The sequence below is a fragment of the Neoarius graeffei genome, chromosome 24, assembly GCF_027579695.1.
Source record: "Neoarius graeffei isolate fNeoGra1 chromosome 24, fNeoGra1.pri, whole genome shotgun sequence".
Taxonomy (NCBI): domain Eukaryota; kingdom Metazoa; phylum Chordata; class Actinopteri; order Siluriformes; family Ariidae; genus Neoarius; species Neoarius graeffei.
Window position 1 is genome coordinate 28,948,432 of NC_083592.1, and position 19,541 is coordinate 28,967,972.

Below are 19,541 nucleotides of genomic sequence, written 5' to 3' on the forward strand. Positions count from 1 at the left end.
GTACGATGAGATTGAGTGGAATAACTGTTTTATTCTATCCACATTCACTGGATTTTGAGAAACAGAGAATTTTTATTTTTAATTTTTGCAAGGATAAAGCAGCTAGAGATAACGAGATGAGATAAATAAAAACTTTATACAAAACGTCCGACAAAATCATTTCCGCTTAGAATGTAAACAAACCGGCGAAATGACAGGAGCAGTTTGTGAAAAATAAAATAAAAAAAAGATACAGTCTTACCATGAAATACTTTCATTCCATGTTTTGTTGCTTTTTTTGTGCATTTTTTGGGGGTTTATTTTAGAGTATTTTTTTTTTATTTCCTCCTCGGTTGGTTCAGCAATACGCTCCGCCATTTTGTTTTTCTCTATTCATGGTATATGAGCTGATAGCCTAGTAGTAGAGTAGCCAATCAGAGCTCACGATTGTTCATATCCAGTGACTGCGGATAGAATAAATACTGTATATACAGTACCAGTCAAAAGTTTACTATGAAAGATTACTCTGAATAAATATATCCAAACTTTTGAATGGTACTGTATATAAAACAGTATCACTCCTCTACATTTGTGTTCTTGATTTATGGCAGGTTGAAAACAGCTTTAGACTTGGTCATGTCTCTGGAGCTTGGCCCACAAGGTTTGCTTGTATTTGAAGATTATGCCAAAGGCACCACAGGAAATGAGAAGAAAAATCGTCAAGTGATTCCAGGTATGTCCTTAATATACTAGAGGTCTGTGATGGACCCTGTTTGAATCATGATTTGATTTGAGTAAGATGATGGTAAGAAGAAAGCCAGAGGTCTAACTTAATCTATTGATTTCAGTTTGACTCTACATGTGCTGTCAATTTATCACATTCTGAACAATCTTTTTGTTCGTGCTATTAATAGTGCCACAGCAACCCCATCTTCAGCCACAGGAGGCTAATTCTGCCACCAGCACCTCCGTCACCGTGTACTGGACAGTGAATGAAGGAGACATCATCGACTGTTTCCAGGTCTACTGCATGGAAGAACCTCAAGGAGGTAGGACAGGGTGGATTCCGATTTATAGGAATGTAGGGTCTTTTATGTCTGTCAGTCCTTTACTAACATTTGTTCTGGTCTGACGGAAGTTAGGTTGGAATTGAAGTGTAGCAAACTTTTGTATTCAGCTGACATATGTACCGTATGTGTGGAGGGTCACATTTTCAGGGTTCCCGCTGGCGCTTGTCACAATCGTCATTGACGAACATAATCCATCAGTGAAGAAGAGAAAATTACTAGCAGTCGTCACAGTGACGAATCTATGTCATCATTATCATGTCATCTTTTATAGAAATCCCTCCACTTGCTGAAATCCAACCCCAGTGAAGAGACAACAAGAAGCCAGAGTGTAAATAATGAGCACGTGTTTGTGACCAATAAAAATCGACTACACATAATGACCAAATGAGCACCAAACTTTTGACCAATCGCAGTGCGTCTTAATCGGCCTGGTGTGGGGGTGTAATTATCTCTGTGTGAATCAAACAGAGGCTAAACTGACAGTTTTTTGGGCTTCTTCAAGCACTGAAGATGATTTTAATGGCAGAAACAGCGACAGGAGGTGATACACTCAGAGCCCCAGCTGTCCCTGAGCACATCAGGCAGTGTCAGTAATACAGAGGTCGGTTAAAAAACAAACAAAAAAACACCAATGTGAAAGTGCTGTCAGCTGGCAAGCGACTGAAGGGAGCTCTGTTTCCAGGTTCGTGGCTTGTTCAGTCCCTGTGGTGAATGTATGATGAAAATCACGGTGTCGTTCTGTGTTCAGTTTGTAGATCTCATCTCATTATCTCGAGCCGCTTTATCCTGTTCTATAGGGTCGCAGGCAAGCTGCAGCCTATCCCAGCTGACTATGGGCGAAAGGCGGGGTACACCCTGGACAAGTCGCCAGGTCATCACAGGGCTGACACATAGAGACAAACAACCATTCACACTCACACCTACGGTCAATTTGGAGTCACCAGTTAACCTAACTTGCATGTCTTTGGACTGTGGGGGAAAGCGGAGCACCTGGAGGAAACCCACGCAGACAACATGCAAACTCCACACAGAAAAGCCCTTGCCGGCCACAGGGCTTGAACCCGGACCTTCTTGCTGTGAGGCGACAGCGCTAACCACTACACCACCGTGCCGCCCTGGTTTGTAGATCAATGGGAAATTCGAATTCCTTCACTGTTGGTCATTCCAAGACTCATCTTGACTCTGTTCAATTGTAAATCAAGTTTTGTGTTGAAGTAAAGGCTCAAGGGAGTCCTAATACCTCTTTTGAACAATTCCCTGCTAAAATAACCTTCAGTAAGCTCAAACTAAAGAGGTTTATTTTAACTTGATGATGCACAGGCTGCTCAAAATCAAGTCTTTCTTATTATTAGAGGCTGGAGTGGAGCCCAAATTTTATATGTAATGGAGAGGCCTAGCTGGATCTGTACACTATTTGAATTGTGCCAGTTTGGTTGGTATAAACCTGTATGTCCACTTTGGTAAGCCAGTAAATAAGAAAAAAAAATAGACTAAGAAAAAGTGCAGAATACGTCTTTGAAAAAAGTGGAGAATATTTGTCAGTACCCAGGTGGAACCCTGCATTTTGGACATAATATATATAGCTAATACTGTACGTGTGCACACAAGTAGTGAATATAGTAATTATTTGGCAATGTTATTCATTTATCAGTGCTATATTTGAGTTTAATGTAAGGTGTTAGTCCATCTATCCATCCATCCATCCATCCATCCATTATCCGTAGCCACTTATCCTGGTAAAGTGTTAGTAATATATTTAATTGTTTGAGAACTATTCATATGAAACAAATCTATCTGACTATCTGGTTTACACAACATATGCTACCTTTGTAAAATTGTCTCTTTTAATACTTACAGTAAATCTAGCATTTTTATTATACTTGGGTTTGATTGTCTTATCACTTACCATCATTTTACTAGACACAACTTTATCATGACTACCCAGTACTTTTGACTTTGCACTGTAAAATGAGCTTTGTAGTTAACATACAGAATTAAGCACAGTCATTTACAAAATATTGATAGCATAAGTGTATTGATAGCGTTTTACTGTATATTACTGTATAGTTACCGTCCAATATCAAACTTGATATGTCAAACAGTTGTTTGGTTACATCTGTCACACGGTGGAGCTCGGAGCACACAGTTACAGACTGCAAGGCACGTGCATGCCATTAGGACTAATTAGCATGCACCTGTTCCTGATTAGAGCTCAATCACAGCATATACATATAAGGAGTCTCAGTAATACAGAGAGCCTTGTTTTTTGTATCGCTTTTCTGGTTTTGACCCTGTTTGTGTTTTTGGACTTTGAGTATTGTATTACCTCTGATATCCTGTCTGTGCCTCACTCGATCACTGCCTGGTTTTCGACTCTGCCTTTGTCGATGTTTTGGATCTGTTTGCTGGAGTGCTTTCAATAAAACCCTTCCTGTACTTACATCCATCTATCGCCCTTGCATGACAGAAACTGTCAATTGTCCAACAAGATAGTGGACTAATGAAACTGTTTTAACTAGGTTTATATGAAGCTGTCGTGAATATTTTCTGTAAAATGTGTTAGTAAATAATCCCATGGTATTTTTTAAAAAAGTATATTAAAAATAAGCGCTGGATAAAAACCCATCTATCTTATGTAAATAAAGATATAAATTTTGTTGTCCAGTGGTCAAGTGTTTATGAGGTACATTGATCGAGTTCCTTGTGGTGGTACTTGTTCGTTGTTCATTGTACGTACGAACATTGTATGGTTAAGCCATCAAAAATCAGATCGATGCATTTCTATGAGTATGAGGCTCTGCTCCATGCGCTCTTTGCCCCACTACGAGATACAAAAGAACCTGTTAATGTTGCCAAATTTGCACTATATTTGTGCACATTTACTATATTAGCTATGAAATAATGGATAACAAAGTAATTCTGGCTACAAGGCAAATCACAGGTTTATATTAAAGTGCCCATTCTAATATGTTAATACTCGTTACCTTGTCCGGGACGGAGTCCACCAGGGGGTGAGGTATTGTTTTCGGTGGGGTTTCTTTCTTTCTTTCTTTGTTTTTTTGTTAGCAACATTACAGGAAAACGGCTGGACCAATCTTCATTAAACTTTCAGAATAGATGGGCATTGGTCTCAAATAGAACTTCCAACATTTTGAGGGTCATCCAGTCAATGCCACCAAAAAGGTCCAAATCGTTTTTTTGTTTTTTTGCGATATCTTCCTTCATATTCATCATATTTACTTCAAACCAATTCCAAAATGTTCATCTTTCAATTCTAATAATTACTATATTAGCTATGAAATATTACTACTACTACTAATAATAATAACATATTTTCCAAAATTTGCATATTTTCTATTATAACTCGAAAACAGTTAGAGATAGATGTTTATCATTATTAACATATAGGAAGTCATATATGGGCTTTCATTTGGCACCATGACCTTTGACCTTGCTTGTTTGTGTGTGTGTCTGTCTGTTAACAATCTAGCGTCTAGACAGTTGCACCGATTGACTTCAAATTTTCAGGGTAGGTGGGCAATGGTCCGTAGATTACCTGATTAAATTTTGGGGGTAATCGGGTCAAAGTGAAGGTCACCGGAAAGGTCAACCTTTCGGTCAAAATAACACATTTTCCATTATAACTCAAAAACGGTTGCCGATAGACAAATGTTTACTATTATGAGCATGCAGGAACTCCTACATGGCCTTTCATTTGGCACCACGATCTGAACTTGAGTAACCTTGAAAGGTCAAACTAAAGGTCATGGATTTTCAGAGGGCTATAACTTGAAAATGGTTGATGGTAAACAGATATTTACTGTTATCAACTTATAGGAAGCACCATATGGGCTTTCATTTGGCACCATGACCTTTGACCTTGAATGACTTTGAAATGTCAAACTCAAGGTCATGGATTTTCATAGGACTATAACCTGACAGCTGATTGAGAAATATTACCATTATCAACATGTAGAGATCTTGCATGTGACGTCACAGCCGATCCAGATTGTGACAGACGCCATCGTGTCGGTCAAACGCCATATTCCGCCTTCTACTTCTGCTTTTACTTCTACCTTTTCTTCTGGAAAACCCTACTATATACAATTCTACTACAACGGCTGTGGCTACAAGCTCTCCCTACCTGTGCACAGTTTTTATGTTTTTTGTGTGTATTTTTGCGTGTTGTTCGTCTGTACCGGACTTCAATATCCACTACAACCGTATGGACTTACTGGACATTGGTTTCCAGCAGAAAATGACGGTTTGTAGCGATTTCCATCGCATGCACAACATTCCGGACGAGAAAAAAAAAAAAACCATTCCGGACGAGAAAAAAAAAAACATTCCGGACGAGACCAGATTGCGAGACCAGCGGGGTCTCCGTGGATTGTTATCGGAAGCAAAGCGAAGGAGGCAGCGCCGGGAGCCGAAGCAAAAACGAGGCTACAGGCAGAGCCGGCCTGTTGACTAAGCTCAGAAAACAGCCACTCAAACCTCCACTGCCAAGCCTCTACCTCTCCAACGCCAGATCCATGTAAACAACACGGACGATTTGGAATTACCTTATTCTATAATCGGCTGGTCAGTGCTATACTCAATACTTAAGTGACTTACCCATCCAGTGAGGATCATTTTCTTGCTTACAAGATGCCACATCTGAGTCGCTGACAAATCCTGAATTTCTGTCAAGATAACTGTCCAGAGATTTATAAGCACGCAGTGCTTCACCACTGAACAGCAAGGGAAAGTTGATGAGGTAATCATACACGTCCGGGTATTCCGCTGGCAGTTCAAAATCCGGTTGTGAAAACTCCGTCCGGTAAGCCATAAGGGTCACAAATCTGTAGATCGTTTATTTTAGACATATATCTAGTTATCTGTTCATTAGAAAAATGAGCCGTGTAGTCCGTCGGTTGAAATTGATCCATTCTGTACACGAGTGCAGCAGTATTCAGCTGTGTTTTTGACCGACAAGATGGCGGTTGTGTACTTTCCGGTCACGTGACTGCAAGATCTCTATAGGTATAAAATACTGTAAGTGCTGCCGGGCGAGGTTTGTTTTGCCTGGCAACACTCGTCTAATACGTGTTCCTGATGTTCCATATAAACTGATTTTTAAACATATGTAATTGTTGATATGGTAAAGTTTTCAGTGAGCAAGTGTGCTTTAACATTTTTGGAAGGAGTCTCCAGTGTCAGTGCTTTGTAACAGTAAGGCTGTTAGTTTAAAAAATTTTGACACAGGAAATCCCTTGATGTACCCTGTTTTTGCGTCTGTTTTTTTGTTTGCTTGCTTCATTAACATCAAGAGACGGGGAAAAAAATCAGACTGGTGAGGGAATAGCTGTTTATAGCTTTTATAACATGAGTGATGTTTCATGGATGTTCAGCAACATCAAATGTAACTATAAACAGATAAAAAGTACAGTGTGATCCTAATAAATTGTTAGCACTGGGAAATAAACCACGATGGGGCATGTTCTTATAGGAACATAATCAATATTTTTTCCCTTTGCGTTTTGTTCCTCACAAAACCATTACCTGATAGTAGATACCAAGTTTTTATTTAGTTAAACTGAAATAGATTGTTGTCTTGGTTCTTTGAACGTCATTTTTATCTGCAGCCATCTCAGAGGAGTACAGAGTGACAGTGAAGGAGAGTCACTGTAATCTCGAGGAGCTGGAGCCAGATAAGTGCTATAAGGTGTGGGTGATGGCAGTGAACTACACCGGATGCAGCATGCCCAGTGAGAGACTTCCTTTCAGAACAGGTTAGTGGGATGGATGTAGTGTGCAAAGGTTTCCGACTATCCATGAGGATTATATTTCCAGATAAGTGATGAATGATTATGTCTTTAAAAAAACATACTGTATATGACATGAGAATAGATGCAGTCTTACATAAATACAAACAATTCTTTGAAAAGTGTTCTCACCTTAAGTCATGGGACATAAAGAAACATAGTCATTTATTTGTTCAGCGTCTGACAGAGTCATTTGGCTCCAGCGTAAATGCTTCGAGTCTGAGAGCTCTTATAAAAAATGGCCTTGTAAGGCACTTTTCGGTTCAGAAATCATTTTTCATAGAAACAGTAAAAGCCAGAGAGATGCTAGAGACCACAAAACATGGAGCAACTACCAGACAGAAAGTTTTATGGATAGCTGAGTCCAAATGAAAGATTCATTGACAAAGGAACCAGAGGAAGAGCTGATGAGATGCACACTGATGCCTGTCTTCATGTTTCTATGAATTGCATTCATCCGGTCACATTCAGTAAACAACATATTACTGTGAATCCAGCGCCAACCCCGGTCAGACTGACTAAGAGGCAGGAATACACACTCAATGGGATGCAAGTTCATTGCAGGACACCATGCAGGCGCACATTCACACACTCATTCACACTGGGGCAATATAGTATGGGTCTAAAGCCATTTTTGGGGATATGGGAGGAAACCAGAGAACGTGGAGGAAACCCTTTGCCATATTCTGAGATGAATATCAACCATGTAGAGTAGAGGACGTAGAGCAAATCTGAACAGATAATTAACAGTTATTCTACGAAATCGAGTCGTCCGTGAGCTGATAGCTGACGAGGCGCGTAGCACCGAGATTGAATGGAATAACTGTTTTATTCTATCCACATTCACTGCATTTTGAGAAACAGAGTATTTTTATTTTTTGCAAATTCAATAGATAAAAACTTTATACAAAATGTCCGACAAAATCATTTCCGCTTAGAATGTAAACAAATGGGCGAAATGACAGGAGCAATTAAGTGAAAAATGCTTTAATAATAATAATAATAATAATAATAATTCTTGAAAAATAAAAAAATATATGTTCTTACCATCAAATACTTTCCTTCCATATTTTGTTGCTTTTTTGTATTTTGGGGGGTTTTGTTTTCGAATAGAGTTTTTATTTCGTCCTCGGTTGGTTCAGCAACACACGCCGCCATTTCGGTTTTCTCTACTCACCGTATATGAGCTGATAGCCTAGTAGCAGAGTAGCCAATCAGAGCACACGATTGCTCATATCCAGTGAACGTGGATAGAATAAAACAGGAATATATAAATAAAAAAAGTAAACAGACTATGATTGACGAGTTCTATCTTTGGAAAAATGACTGACTGTAAAAAAGCTGTGCTTTCAGCATAATAACCCCAAACACACATTTACTTTTGAAAGGAAGTCTGACTGGACACTTTTATTATGCAGTGCCAGAACACTACTGTTGGAGTACTTGAGGATCCGTCTTGGTCTCAGGACCACTTTTTGAAGGTCTCAGTCTCTTCTTGGAATCGACTGCATTTGTACTCTGCCTTGTCTCGGTCTCTGACATAGGGACCTCGGGATTTTATTTCAAGATCGGTCACTACCACAACTGTGTGGATGTCACGAAATTATCTGTGCATTGTCTGATTTCTTTGTTAACATCATTACTGTGATTGGATATAAAAACTCCTGCTTCAAATGCAACCAGTAATGTGACTCACTGCTAATTTGAAAGTTTCGTTACTGTCACCCCCCTGCCCCCCCTTCACAGGCTCTGGTCTGGTCTGGTCTTGGTTTGGTTTGGTCTCAACTTCTCAAAGTTTTGGTCTTGACGCGTTCTCGATACACTCTGGTCTTGATTACAACACTGCAGAACTCTATTACTGAAGACGTATTTTGACAGTATATTATATTAAATCTGAATATCTCATCTCATTATCTCTAGCCACTTTATCCTTCTACAGGGTCGCAGGCAAGCTGGAGCCTATCCCAGCTGACTACGGGCGAAAGGCGGGGTACACCCTGGACAAGTCGCCAGGTCATCACAGGGCTGACACATAGACACAGACAACCATTCACACTCACATTCACACCTACGGTCAATTTAGAGTCACCAGTTAACCTAACCTGCATGTCTTTGGACTGTGGGGGAAACCGGAGCACCCGGAGGAAACCCACGCGGACACGGGGAGAACATGCAAACTCCGCACAGAAAGGCCCTCGCCGGCCACGGGGCTTGAACCCGGACCTTCTTGCTGTGAGGCGACAGCGCTAACCACTACACCACCGTGCCGCCTAAATCTGAATATGTGCATGTGAATTACAGATAGTGTATATCAGGATTAATATAATTTAGCCTTAGTATTAAGATTAATCCATCCACTCCTTTGCAGTACAATTAATCCTTTACCATTTGTGTTCGGACAGCCCCATCTGTTCCAGTGATTAACCCAGAAGGCTGCACGGTGTTGTGGGACTCTGCTACAATCCGCTGGAGCTCGTCTCAGCCCAGTGCTGCGGAGAGCTTCACTCTAGAGTACTGCCGCCAGTACGCCCTGGAGGGAGAGGGCCTCAGGTACATATCAAATACTGCACTCTATACCTACTCATCAAGAACCTGAGAGATTCTGCCATTCCCATCGGGTTCTTGTTAAAGCAATACTTCAGTCTTTTTCAACCTATTCACTATCTACTGAATCTGTGGTGTATGTGATAGTATGGGTAAAAAAATAAGAATGGAAATCTAAGGGTAATTGTTGAATTCTATTAACAAATATTTAAAGTAGGTGATTATACTCTACCCGGCCAAAAAAAAAAAAAGCACGCAATCTAATATTGCATTGCATTGGACTGTCTTTAACTTTTATTATAGCACACATTCGCCATGGCATTGTTTCAACAACCTTACACAACATTACAACCTTTATTTCCATACAGAGTTGCATTAATCTTTTTGCTGATATCTTGTGTTGAGGATGGGTGAGTCAAACCACTGCGTAAAGTCTTCTCTAGCACATCCCAAACAAAGACTTTCAATGGGGTGAAGGTCGGGACTCTGTGGTGGCCAATCCATGTGTGAATATGATTCCTCATACTTCCTGAACCACACTTTCATAATCTGAGCCCGAATTGAGGACTGGGATAACCTGGTCATTCAGTACACTCAGGTTGTCAGCTGACTTTATTTTATTGCCACATAATGTTGCCAAGCCTCGACCTGTCCAACTGAAGCAACTCCAGATCATAACACTGCCTCCCGAGGCTTGTACAGTGACCACTATGCATGATGGGTCCATCGCTTCATGTGCTTCCCTTCTTACACTGACACACCCATCACTCAGGAACAGGGTCAGTCTGGACTCAACAGACCACTTTTTCCATTGCTCCACAGTCCGACCTTTATGCTCCTTACCAAATTGAAGCCTTTTCTTCTGATGAGCCTCACTAACAAATGGCTACGCAGCTCTTTAGGCACATTCCTGTGAGTTCCTGTTGCACTGTGTGTGTGTGAGAGAGAGAGAGAGTGGAAATCCTCTTAATTTCAATATTAAACAGTCATGAGTTCGAATGTGGATTTTTTACAATCTGACTTTACCAACCATTTAAGTGATCTCTGATCACAGTCAAGCTCATCTCATCTCATTATCTCTAGCCGCTTTATCCTGTTCTACAGGGTCGCAGGCAAGCTGGAGCCTATCCCAGCTGACTACGGGCGAAAGGCGGGGTACACCCTGGACAAGTCGCCAGGTCATCACAGGGCTGACACATAGACACAGACAACCATTCACACTCACATTCACACCTACGGTCAATTTAGAGTCACCAGTTAACCTAACCTGCATGTCTTTGGACTGTGGGGGAAACCGGAGCACCCGGAGGAAACCCACGCGGACACGGGGAGAACATGCAAACTCCGCACAGAAAGGGCCTCGCCGGCCACAGGGCTCGAACCCGGACCTTCTTGCTGTGAGGCGACAGCGCTAACCACTGCACCACCGTGCCGCCCAGTTCTTAACCCAATTCCAGTAATTTCAGCAATCTCATTCATTGTTTTCTTTTGCCGCTTTTCCACTACCAACGCGGCTGAGTTGGGCTGAGCTGTGCGGTGCTGAGTTGGGCTGAGTCGAGCTGAGTGGGGCTGTTGGAGTTGCATTTCGACTACAACTGCGCTGAACTGTGCTGGCTGGAAGTGGGTGGGCACATTGGATGGAGTTAGCGAAAGTGGGTGGACGTCACGTGATGTCGTTAGGCGGCGCAAACAGTGACATCAGTGATCTTTTAAGCGGTAGTCTCACGACCCGGATAGTAAACAATAAACATGGAGGACATGGAGTTGTTAGTGTTGCTGGTCTTGGTGCTGTGGCTTGTTGTCACCGACAACGCCAACAGATACTGGCAAGAGCGTATAGATGAGGCGAGGCGCATAAGGCTTCAGAAATTCTCGTAATTCGTAATTCTTCTTCTTCCGGGTTTACGGTGTTTACAGATCCCAGCGTGCTCGCGGGGTGTGTGAGGACACTCCTCCTCACCAATCAGTGCACAGGGGAGTGTCTCCTCACGCCCCTAGCCCCACTCGGCTCGCTTTGGCTCGCTTCAGCCCCACTCCAAAACCGTGCGAGTTTTGGGTGCCAAGTAGGGCTGAAGCGAGCTGAGTCGTGCTGCTCTAAGGTAGTTGAAACGCGAGCCGTGTGGGGCTGAAGTGAGCCGAAAAAGGGTAGTGGAAAAGGGCCATTTGTTTAATCCAGGGCAATAATCTGACCCTTCTGAAACACAATAACATCTTTTCCATGGCCACACGATACGTCTTCCAACATGGTTATTTAAGAAATGACCGTGGGGCGGCACGGTGGTGTAGTGGCTAGTGCGGTCGCCTCACAGCAACAAGGTTCCGGGTTCGAACCCAGTGGCCGGCGAGGACCTTTCCGTGTGGAGTTTGCATGTTCTGCTCGTGTCTGCGTGGGTTTCCCCCACAGTCCAAAGACATGCAGTTAGGTTGATGTGGGGCGGCCTTGGGCTGAGGTGCCCTTGAGCAAGGTACCTAACCCCTGACTGCTCCCCAGGCGCTGTGTGTGGCTGCCCACTGCTCTGAGTGCGTGTGTTCACTGCTTCAGATGGGTTAAATGCAGAGAATGAATTTCACTGTGCTTGAAGTGTGCATGTGACAAATAAAGGTTTAAAAAAAATGAGAAGCTACTCACTGCATCAGTTAGGGTTAAAAGAATTGTTGCCAGCTGAAACACATTAATCACTGCAGTAATTATCCAATCAAAGGCTTTTAAGTGTTTGCTTATTTAACTCGAACGAGTCACTTTTTTTGCCCAGGTAGCGTTTAAGGTAAATATAAAACTATAGTACACTCAGTAGCACTCCAACAGTAAGTCTTAGGATGAGACAGAAATGAGAGAATGTACTGAAGCTGTTTTTACAGGGTTTTATCAAACTTTCCATGTAAAGTAAAAATAATTCCAGTTGCTTACACTTTTCCTTATTTGTGGTATTGATGCCAGATCAGGTTTTGAGTTGTGTTGGCCATTGGCAATGCTTAACTACAAACTGAAAAATGAGTCCTGCGTCTGAAAGGATGAGTCTACCAATTTAGAGCTTATTATACCCCCGCTCCGGGGGGGATACTGTTTTTTTGTTTTTTTTTTAACCTCTGTTCATCCATATCTCCGTCCATTCAAACACCTTTTTCTCAGCAACCACAAATCATAGCCACTTGGTTCTTGGTACCAAATTTCAGTGTGGATTTACAAAATTTTTTGTAACATTTTTCTCAGCAACTACAAATCATAACTGCTTGATATTTGGTACTGAGCTTCAGCTTGGGGTTCTGTACCGTGTATACTGTTTTAAGGTCTGACGCACATTGACTTCCTGTTTACCAACTGACTGCATTTATAGCTGTATTTATAGTGTGGATTTACAAAATTTTCATAACATTTTTCTCAGCAACTACAAATCACAACTGCTTGATATTTGGTACCAAGCTTCAGCTTGGGGTTCTATACAGTGTATACCGTTTTCAGGTGTGTTGCACATCGACTTCCTGTTTACCGACTGAATGTATTTACGAAACATACAGGGTGGATTTTGACACTATTTCCAGAAGCAAAATGCAATTTCAAAATGACAGTTTACCAGGATACTATTTGAAATCCTTGGGGAGAGACGCTGCTCTTTACTTACTTGTTTCAGGGTTCATTATTTGTTGAAGTCAACATTCATAAGTTTCCTATTCCTTCGATTGCTTGCATTCTGATATAAGTGAGAGTGGGGGGATACATCAGTGAGCAGTAGCTCACAGTTGATCTAGTTTAATAAAGACCTTTTATGAAAAGATTCAGGGGACTTTGCACTTTCTGGTTTCTCAGTAACATGACAAGCTGAATCATTTCAGCTTCAAGAGAAGGAGAAAAGCCAGGATGAGAATATCTGTTCATAATTGCTATAATGTAAGTGATAAAAGGAACTTGTTTTGTGGACATTTTACAACATTAAATGTAACAATAAATGGTTAAAAAGCACTGTCATTCAATAATAATAACAACATTCCAATCTTTGGTAAATTGCTGGGGTATAAGAGGAATATACCTCTTATATAAAAGACTAAGACATGCTGTTTGGAACGTGATGCGGGAGTGGATTTTCACTCCTATCCCAATCTCAGAAGAATGATTTCCGACCCATCCCATTCCCATGTTCACAATAAAGAAAAAAGTGTTTATTCATATTAGAACTGCGCATATATATATATATATATATATATATATATATATATATATATATATAAAATATATAAACTGACTTCTTATGATGGGCAGCACGGTGGTGTAGTGGTTAGCGGTGTCGCCTCACAGCAAGAAGGTCCAGGTTCGAGCCCCGTGGCCGGCGAGGGCCTTTCTGTGCGGAGTTTGCATGTTCTCCCCGTGGGTTTCCTCCGGGTGCTCCGGTTTCCCCCACAGTCCAAAGACATGCAGGTTAGGTTAACTGGTGACTCTAAATTGACCGTAGGTGTGAATGTGAGTGTGAATGGTTGTCTGTGTCTATGTGTCAGCCCTGTGATGACCTGGCGACTTGTCCAGGGTGTACCCCGCCTTTCGCCCGTAGTCAGCTGGGATAGGCTCCAGCTTGCCTGCGACCCTGTAGAACAGGATAAAGTGGCTAGAGATAATGAGATGAGACTTCTTATGATTTCCGTCCCACCCGTTCCCATTGACTTTTTTTTCCTGTACCGACCCAGTCACATGATGAATAATGAAATTGACTCCCATCCCACGGGATTCCCCCCCCCAAAAAAAAGTTAGTCTCTAATGCTATTATAGGAAAATAACCCACTTCAGAGTGGTAGAATTACATACGCAGTGTATTAAAAAAAAATCATGAGTGTTCTCTTAACATCAGTTTTGCATTATACCACATGAGGATATAACATTGACATTCTGTAATGTATTGTCCTATGAAGTAGCAATAAGGTCTTGATACAGACACACATGTATAATTGACTTTCTGACCGAACTGCCTCTGTTTATTCTCAAATGCACTTCACAGGCAGCTGCTATTTGACCTGATGCCCCAAAATGCAGCTTATAGCACTTAGATGGTTGATAATAAGATGACGCTGATTGATAATGACCTCTTTCTTCACAGGTCTGTGTCTGGGATAAAAGGCTGTGAGCACAAGGTCCTCCTGCAGCCCAATGAAAACTTTCTCTTTTACATCAAATCAGTGAACAGTGCAGGAGCCAGTGACCAGAGCGAGGCAGCTCTCGTCTCCACACGAGGTTAGAGCCGAGACCCCCTCAGTCTTTCATTATAGTTCGATCATTTTTCTCACTGAGGTAACGCCTGCTTGTCTATTGCGCGTGTGTGTGTACTGTATATGGTATAAATTGCTGTCCCATGAACCTCAGTGTTGATGCAGTTGTTTCAGCCTGTTTTTAACTCTTCAGGTACCAGGTTCCACTTACTGAGTGAAACAGCTAATATGGCGCTGAAGGTTTCTGAGGACCAGAACTCTGTGCAGTATCCTGTGGAAACCTACAATAAGATGTTCACACTTATCGAGTGAGAGCTTAAAGTATATTTGATGAGCATTATCATAATAATATTATTTGAAGATCTAAACTTTGGTGGAAAGCATTTCTGCAGAGGAGGTCTTCTAAATACAGTAAATGTAATATTAGCATGTGTGATTATCAGGGACAAGAAATTTGCACACTTGTATTAGGAGTCCAAGGGTAGCTGATAAACTCAATCAATAAAGATTTCTGCAAAAAATTTTTAGCTTTTATGATTAAGCTCGGGCGGCATGGTGGTGTAGTGGTTAGTGGTGTCGCCTCACAGCAAGAAGGTCCGGGTTCGAGCCCCGTGGCCGGCGAGGGCCTTTCTGTGTGGAGTTTGCATGTTCTCCCCGTGTCCGCGTGGGTTTCCTCCGGGTGCTCCGGTTTCCCCCACAGTCCAAAGACATGCAGGTTAGGTTAACTGGTGGCTCTAAATTGACCGTAGGTGTGAATGTGAGTGTGAATGGTTGTCTGTGTCTATGTGTCAGCCCTGTGATGACCTGGCGACTTGTCCAGGGTGTACCCCGCCTTTCGCCCGTAGTCAGCTGGGATAGGCTCCAGCTCACCTGCGACCCTGTAGAACAGGATAAAGCGGATAGAGATAATGAATGAGATGATTAAGCTCGATAAATCCTTCATAAAATCTATTACAGATGGCACTTCCCCCCCAAAAGAAAGAATTTGTAATTTTGGCTGCCAGTATAGACTTATAAACTGTTCGAAAGATTTGGAAAGACTCGAGCGGCGGTTACAATTATCGACACCTTAATGATCTTTTGGCCGTTGCAAAAGTAGAAAAGACTTTCAGTACGTAAAATTGTGCATGAATAATTATTCAAACTTCCACTGGAAACAAAAGAGTTGATTCCCGATTACTTGGCGTATCAGATCACGTGACACCGTTCCACAATTATCGACACCTTTGTCCACAGTTATCGACACCCAGATGATTGATTATTTTAAAAAAATAATCGGTATGTGGTATTAAGTTAAGGAAACATACTTTTTATTTAGAATTTGTTTTACATAGACTTGTATTTAGTACAAAATATATTTTATATAAATATGGATGTCGGTGTTTACGTAAATGATGAAGTAATTCTAACGTTTGTAAGCAAATGAACTGTTGTTCAATCTGCGTCAAAAAATCTTTTTGTTCCACTTTCTAAGTATTTTCGTAGATCACATTTTGTTAATCATTCGTTGTTGTTTGTATTAATTTCTAGTTTTGTCGTTTACCAATAAATAAACAGGCAATTGACATTGTAAGCACATGGAAATCCAGGTCAAAGGTCGCATATCATTCCTCGAACCAAAATATAAAATGTCTACTGATATTGTAATATGTGGTAGATATTTACAACAAACTGCCAAAAAAAATATTTTCTGAATGGAATAGAAAAATCTGAATAATTTCAAGTATGTAATTTTTATATGCTAAGAATTTAAATTCTGGTCTAATTCTATTTATTGCAATCGGATTCCAAATACTCTATAAACATTCCATTCTGTTATGAATCAGAAAAAAAATATTATAAATCACAACACTTTTAATTTTTTTAAAGTACTTCATCTACTTCAACAACGTTACACAAAGATCGATCCATAACAGTTGTAAATGTCCCTTAATTCCACAGGGTGTCGATAATGGTGGACGCCGGTGAAAGTGATCACTATTATCGACACCTCATGTGACTTCTCAAACGTGCGTTTAGATACAAAATGGCGACTGTCAAATGAAAGAGTCAGAAACAAAGTAGGTTTCGACAAAGAGATCATGAAATATCAGTGAATTTGATCAGTAAAAACATGTCCGTGATCTTTCCACCATGCTTACCTACGACGATAATGTCCAGGTTTTCCTCAAATTGCTGAAAAAACCTCCATCTCGGGTAATGAGCTGCGTCATCAGACAACAAGATCAAAGGGCGAGGCGGGTCTTCCAGTTGGTTGATTAACCAATAATAATAATAATAATAATAATCATTGTAACTGAAATTCACCTTTGTAAAATTCTTTTTTATTGGTAAATCTGAAAAGGTGTCGATAATTGTAGCTGCCGCTCTATTAAAGTTAAACAAAAATATCCCATCCATATCATGTTTCATCCTAAGCCTTTAGTGCTTGTGTTTTAACTGTTGTGGTTTTGAATTTGCGTGATATACAGTCACATGTTCAGGATTAAACAGCTGCCCTGAGACGTCACTGTGAGTTCTGTGTGCTTTCCTCAGTACAGGAAATTCTTGTCGTTGGTAATTACACATACATTACAGATGCAGAGGACAGAGATTAGGTCGGAGAAGGTCCTGAGTTCTAGTTTCATCGCTGTTCTTTCCGCATTTTCTTGGAAGATGTCCAGCAGTGAGGGGTGAACTTCTGCCACGAGTTGGATATCATTACTGGGAAACAGTGGTGGCTGGCTGTAAAGCCTACCGCATTGGTGTGGCCTATCAGACAGAACCACAAGACAGCACAGTGGGTGAGAGCAGCGCCTCCTGGTGTCTGCACTGTGTACCCACATCCATCAGGTTTGATATCATCACTACTGTTCTGTATTCATACCAACATTATTTAGCTGTTTGTGTTTCTGCCTTATCATTCCACTCCACTGTTCACTGTCACAGCTGTCGGTTCGAGCTGCTCCATGACAGCGTGGAATCAGACATCTTCGTGACGGACGTTCCTGCTCGTATCGGCACTCTACTGGACTTCACACAGGGACGCTTGGTCTTCTTCAATGCTCAGAACGGCCAGTGTCTGGGCTCCTTCCAGCAAGCCTTCAGCCAGCCCTGTTACCCCGTATTCACCCTGGAGAGACCTGGTAACCTGGAGCTGAAGATGACCACAGAGGTCCCAGAGTTTGCCAAGCACTGGTAGCTCAGATAAAGATGGATTTCTGGAGAATCCTTCTGTAGCGTCTTGGCTTTGGGATCTGCAATCTGTTGGACTGCGCGTGTGTATGTGTGCCATATTTTTTAGGTTCTTGGAAAGAAATTTTGAGCTTGAGTTAGTCTAAGGCTTCTCTCTTTGTACATGATATACAGTATTTTTTTCAAGGAGTAATCCACTATTTTTCCACCTAATCTCTACCTAGCGTATATAATCCTGATGATTCCCTGTACTGGGAAAAGAACACAAAACTGATTGCCTAGAACTAACAATTTTTCGTGTTCAAGTTTTTATTTTACTGACAAAAAAGGAAACTCACTTATAACAGAAGCCTTAGGGCACTCGCTAAAGTGCATCAATAATCTCCAAATTTACAACAACGCAAATACTAAACATGTCAGAGTGTCATACCAAAGCTGCTGTTATGGAATTTTGTCCAAGATTTGAGCACGAGACAGTGTTTCCCCCAGGTTTATTGGTTCAGGGGGTTGTTGTTGCTGGATTCGGACAGTACCTGCAGGACCCCTCCCCGCGGCTCCTATTACAGAGCGTTTGGACCTGAACAAACAGTTAAAGAAGTCACATTTAAGTCATTACATTTATTCATCTCATCTCATTATCTCTAGCCGCTTTATCCTGTTCTACAGGGTCGCAGGCAAGCTGGAGCCTATCCCAGCTGACTACGGGCGAAAGGTGGGGTACACCCTGGACAAGTCGCCAGGTCATCACAGGGCTGACACATAGACACAGACAACCATTCACACTCACATTCACACCTACGGTCAATTTAGAGTCACCAGTTAACCTAACCTGCATGTCTTTGGACTGTGGGGGAAACCGGAGCACCCGGAGGAAACCCACGCGGACACGGGGAGAACATGCAAACTCCGCACAGAAAGGCCCTCGCCGGCCACGGGGCTTGAACCCAGGACCTTCTTGCTGTGAGGCGACAGCGCTAACCACTACACCACCGTGCCGCCCATTCCATTTATTTTAGAACTCCTAACGTGCACAACAGACACAATAAATTATTTCCAAATAAAAACACTTTTCATAAACGAAAGTGTTATATTGTAGTGATTTAGAGATTAAAATGGCACATGAACCATTTATAGGTCTAACTGATTTATCATTCTAATTAGAACGTCGGATAGCTTATTTCTCCTTTCTGTAATGTGTTTTCACTCACCGCTCCACTGCCCATCACTACTCTGATGCGTGTGTTAAGTGAAGGAGTGCAGTAGTAGACTGACTGTGCTCGTTTGAAATAACGTAAAAATAAGTCTTTTTCTATGGCTAGTTAACGTGAAGATGTTTAAAAAGTGATATCATATTCCAACATGATCTCATTATGAATATTCGTAGCATAACGTTAGCTAACTTAATATAGGGTGTGTCTGAAGACATCACTCACACTTTGGGGGGGAAAAAAAAAAAAGTCATGCGTCCTCCTCCATCCTTTGCCGCTCGGGGTGGGGGTGGGGGTTTCTTCTGACATTGCTAACTGTTGTTTGAATTGCTTGAGAGTGCATGGGAGGAGAACGCAACTTGAGCAGGGGATGTTTCTGCATGGTCCTAGTGCCTGCACCCTTTCCTGTTTTTGAACAGGCACTCTTTCCGCGTGGTCCTAGTGCCTGCACTTTTGTTTTTTTTCGGACCTTAAAATGTGTGTGTAGGACTTTCAGGGGAGGCAGCACGGGGTCGTGTTGGGAGGGGGGAGGCAATATAATGGTAGGGGAAACACTGCTAGAGTGCAAA

At 41.7% G+C, this 19,541-nt stretch overlaps 1 protein-coding gene across 1 annotated transcript in view; it reads left to right on the top strand.

Annotated features, from left to right (window-relative positions):
- The window catches only part of cmya5 (cardiomyopathy associated 5), a 30,325-nt gene extending 11,936 nt beyond the window's left edge, over positions 1–18,389 (top strand). Inside the window, exons 6-13 of the mRNA XM_060907864.1 lie at positions 591–712; positions 894–1,028; positions 6,677–6,823; positions 9,259–9,406; positions 14,482–14,615; positions 14,784–14,898; positions 17,246–17,422; positions 17,519–18,389. Coding sequence (XP_060763847.1) covers positions 591–712; positions 894–1,028; positions 6,677–6,823; positions 9,259–9,406; positions 14,482–14,615; positions 14,784–14,898; positions 17,246–17,422; positions 17,519–17,771 — 1,231 coding nt within the window. The 3' untranslated portion in view covers positions 17,772–18,389. The remainder of the gene's footprint in view (positions 1–590; positions 713–893; positions 1,029–6,676; positions 6,824–9,258; positions 9,407–14,481; positions 14,616–14,783; positions 14,899–17,245; positions 17,423–17,518) is intronic.
- Positions 18,390–19,541: the final 1,152 nt, after the last annotated feature.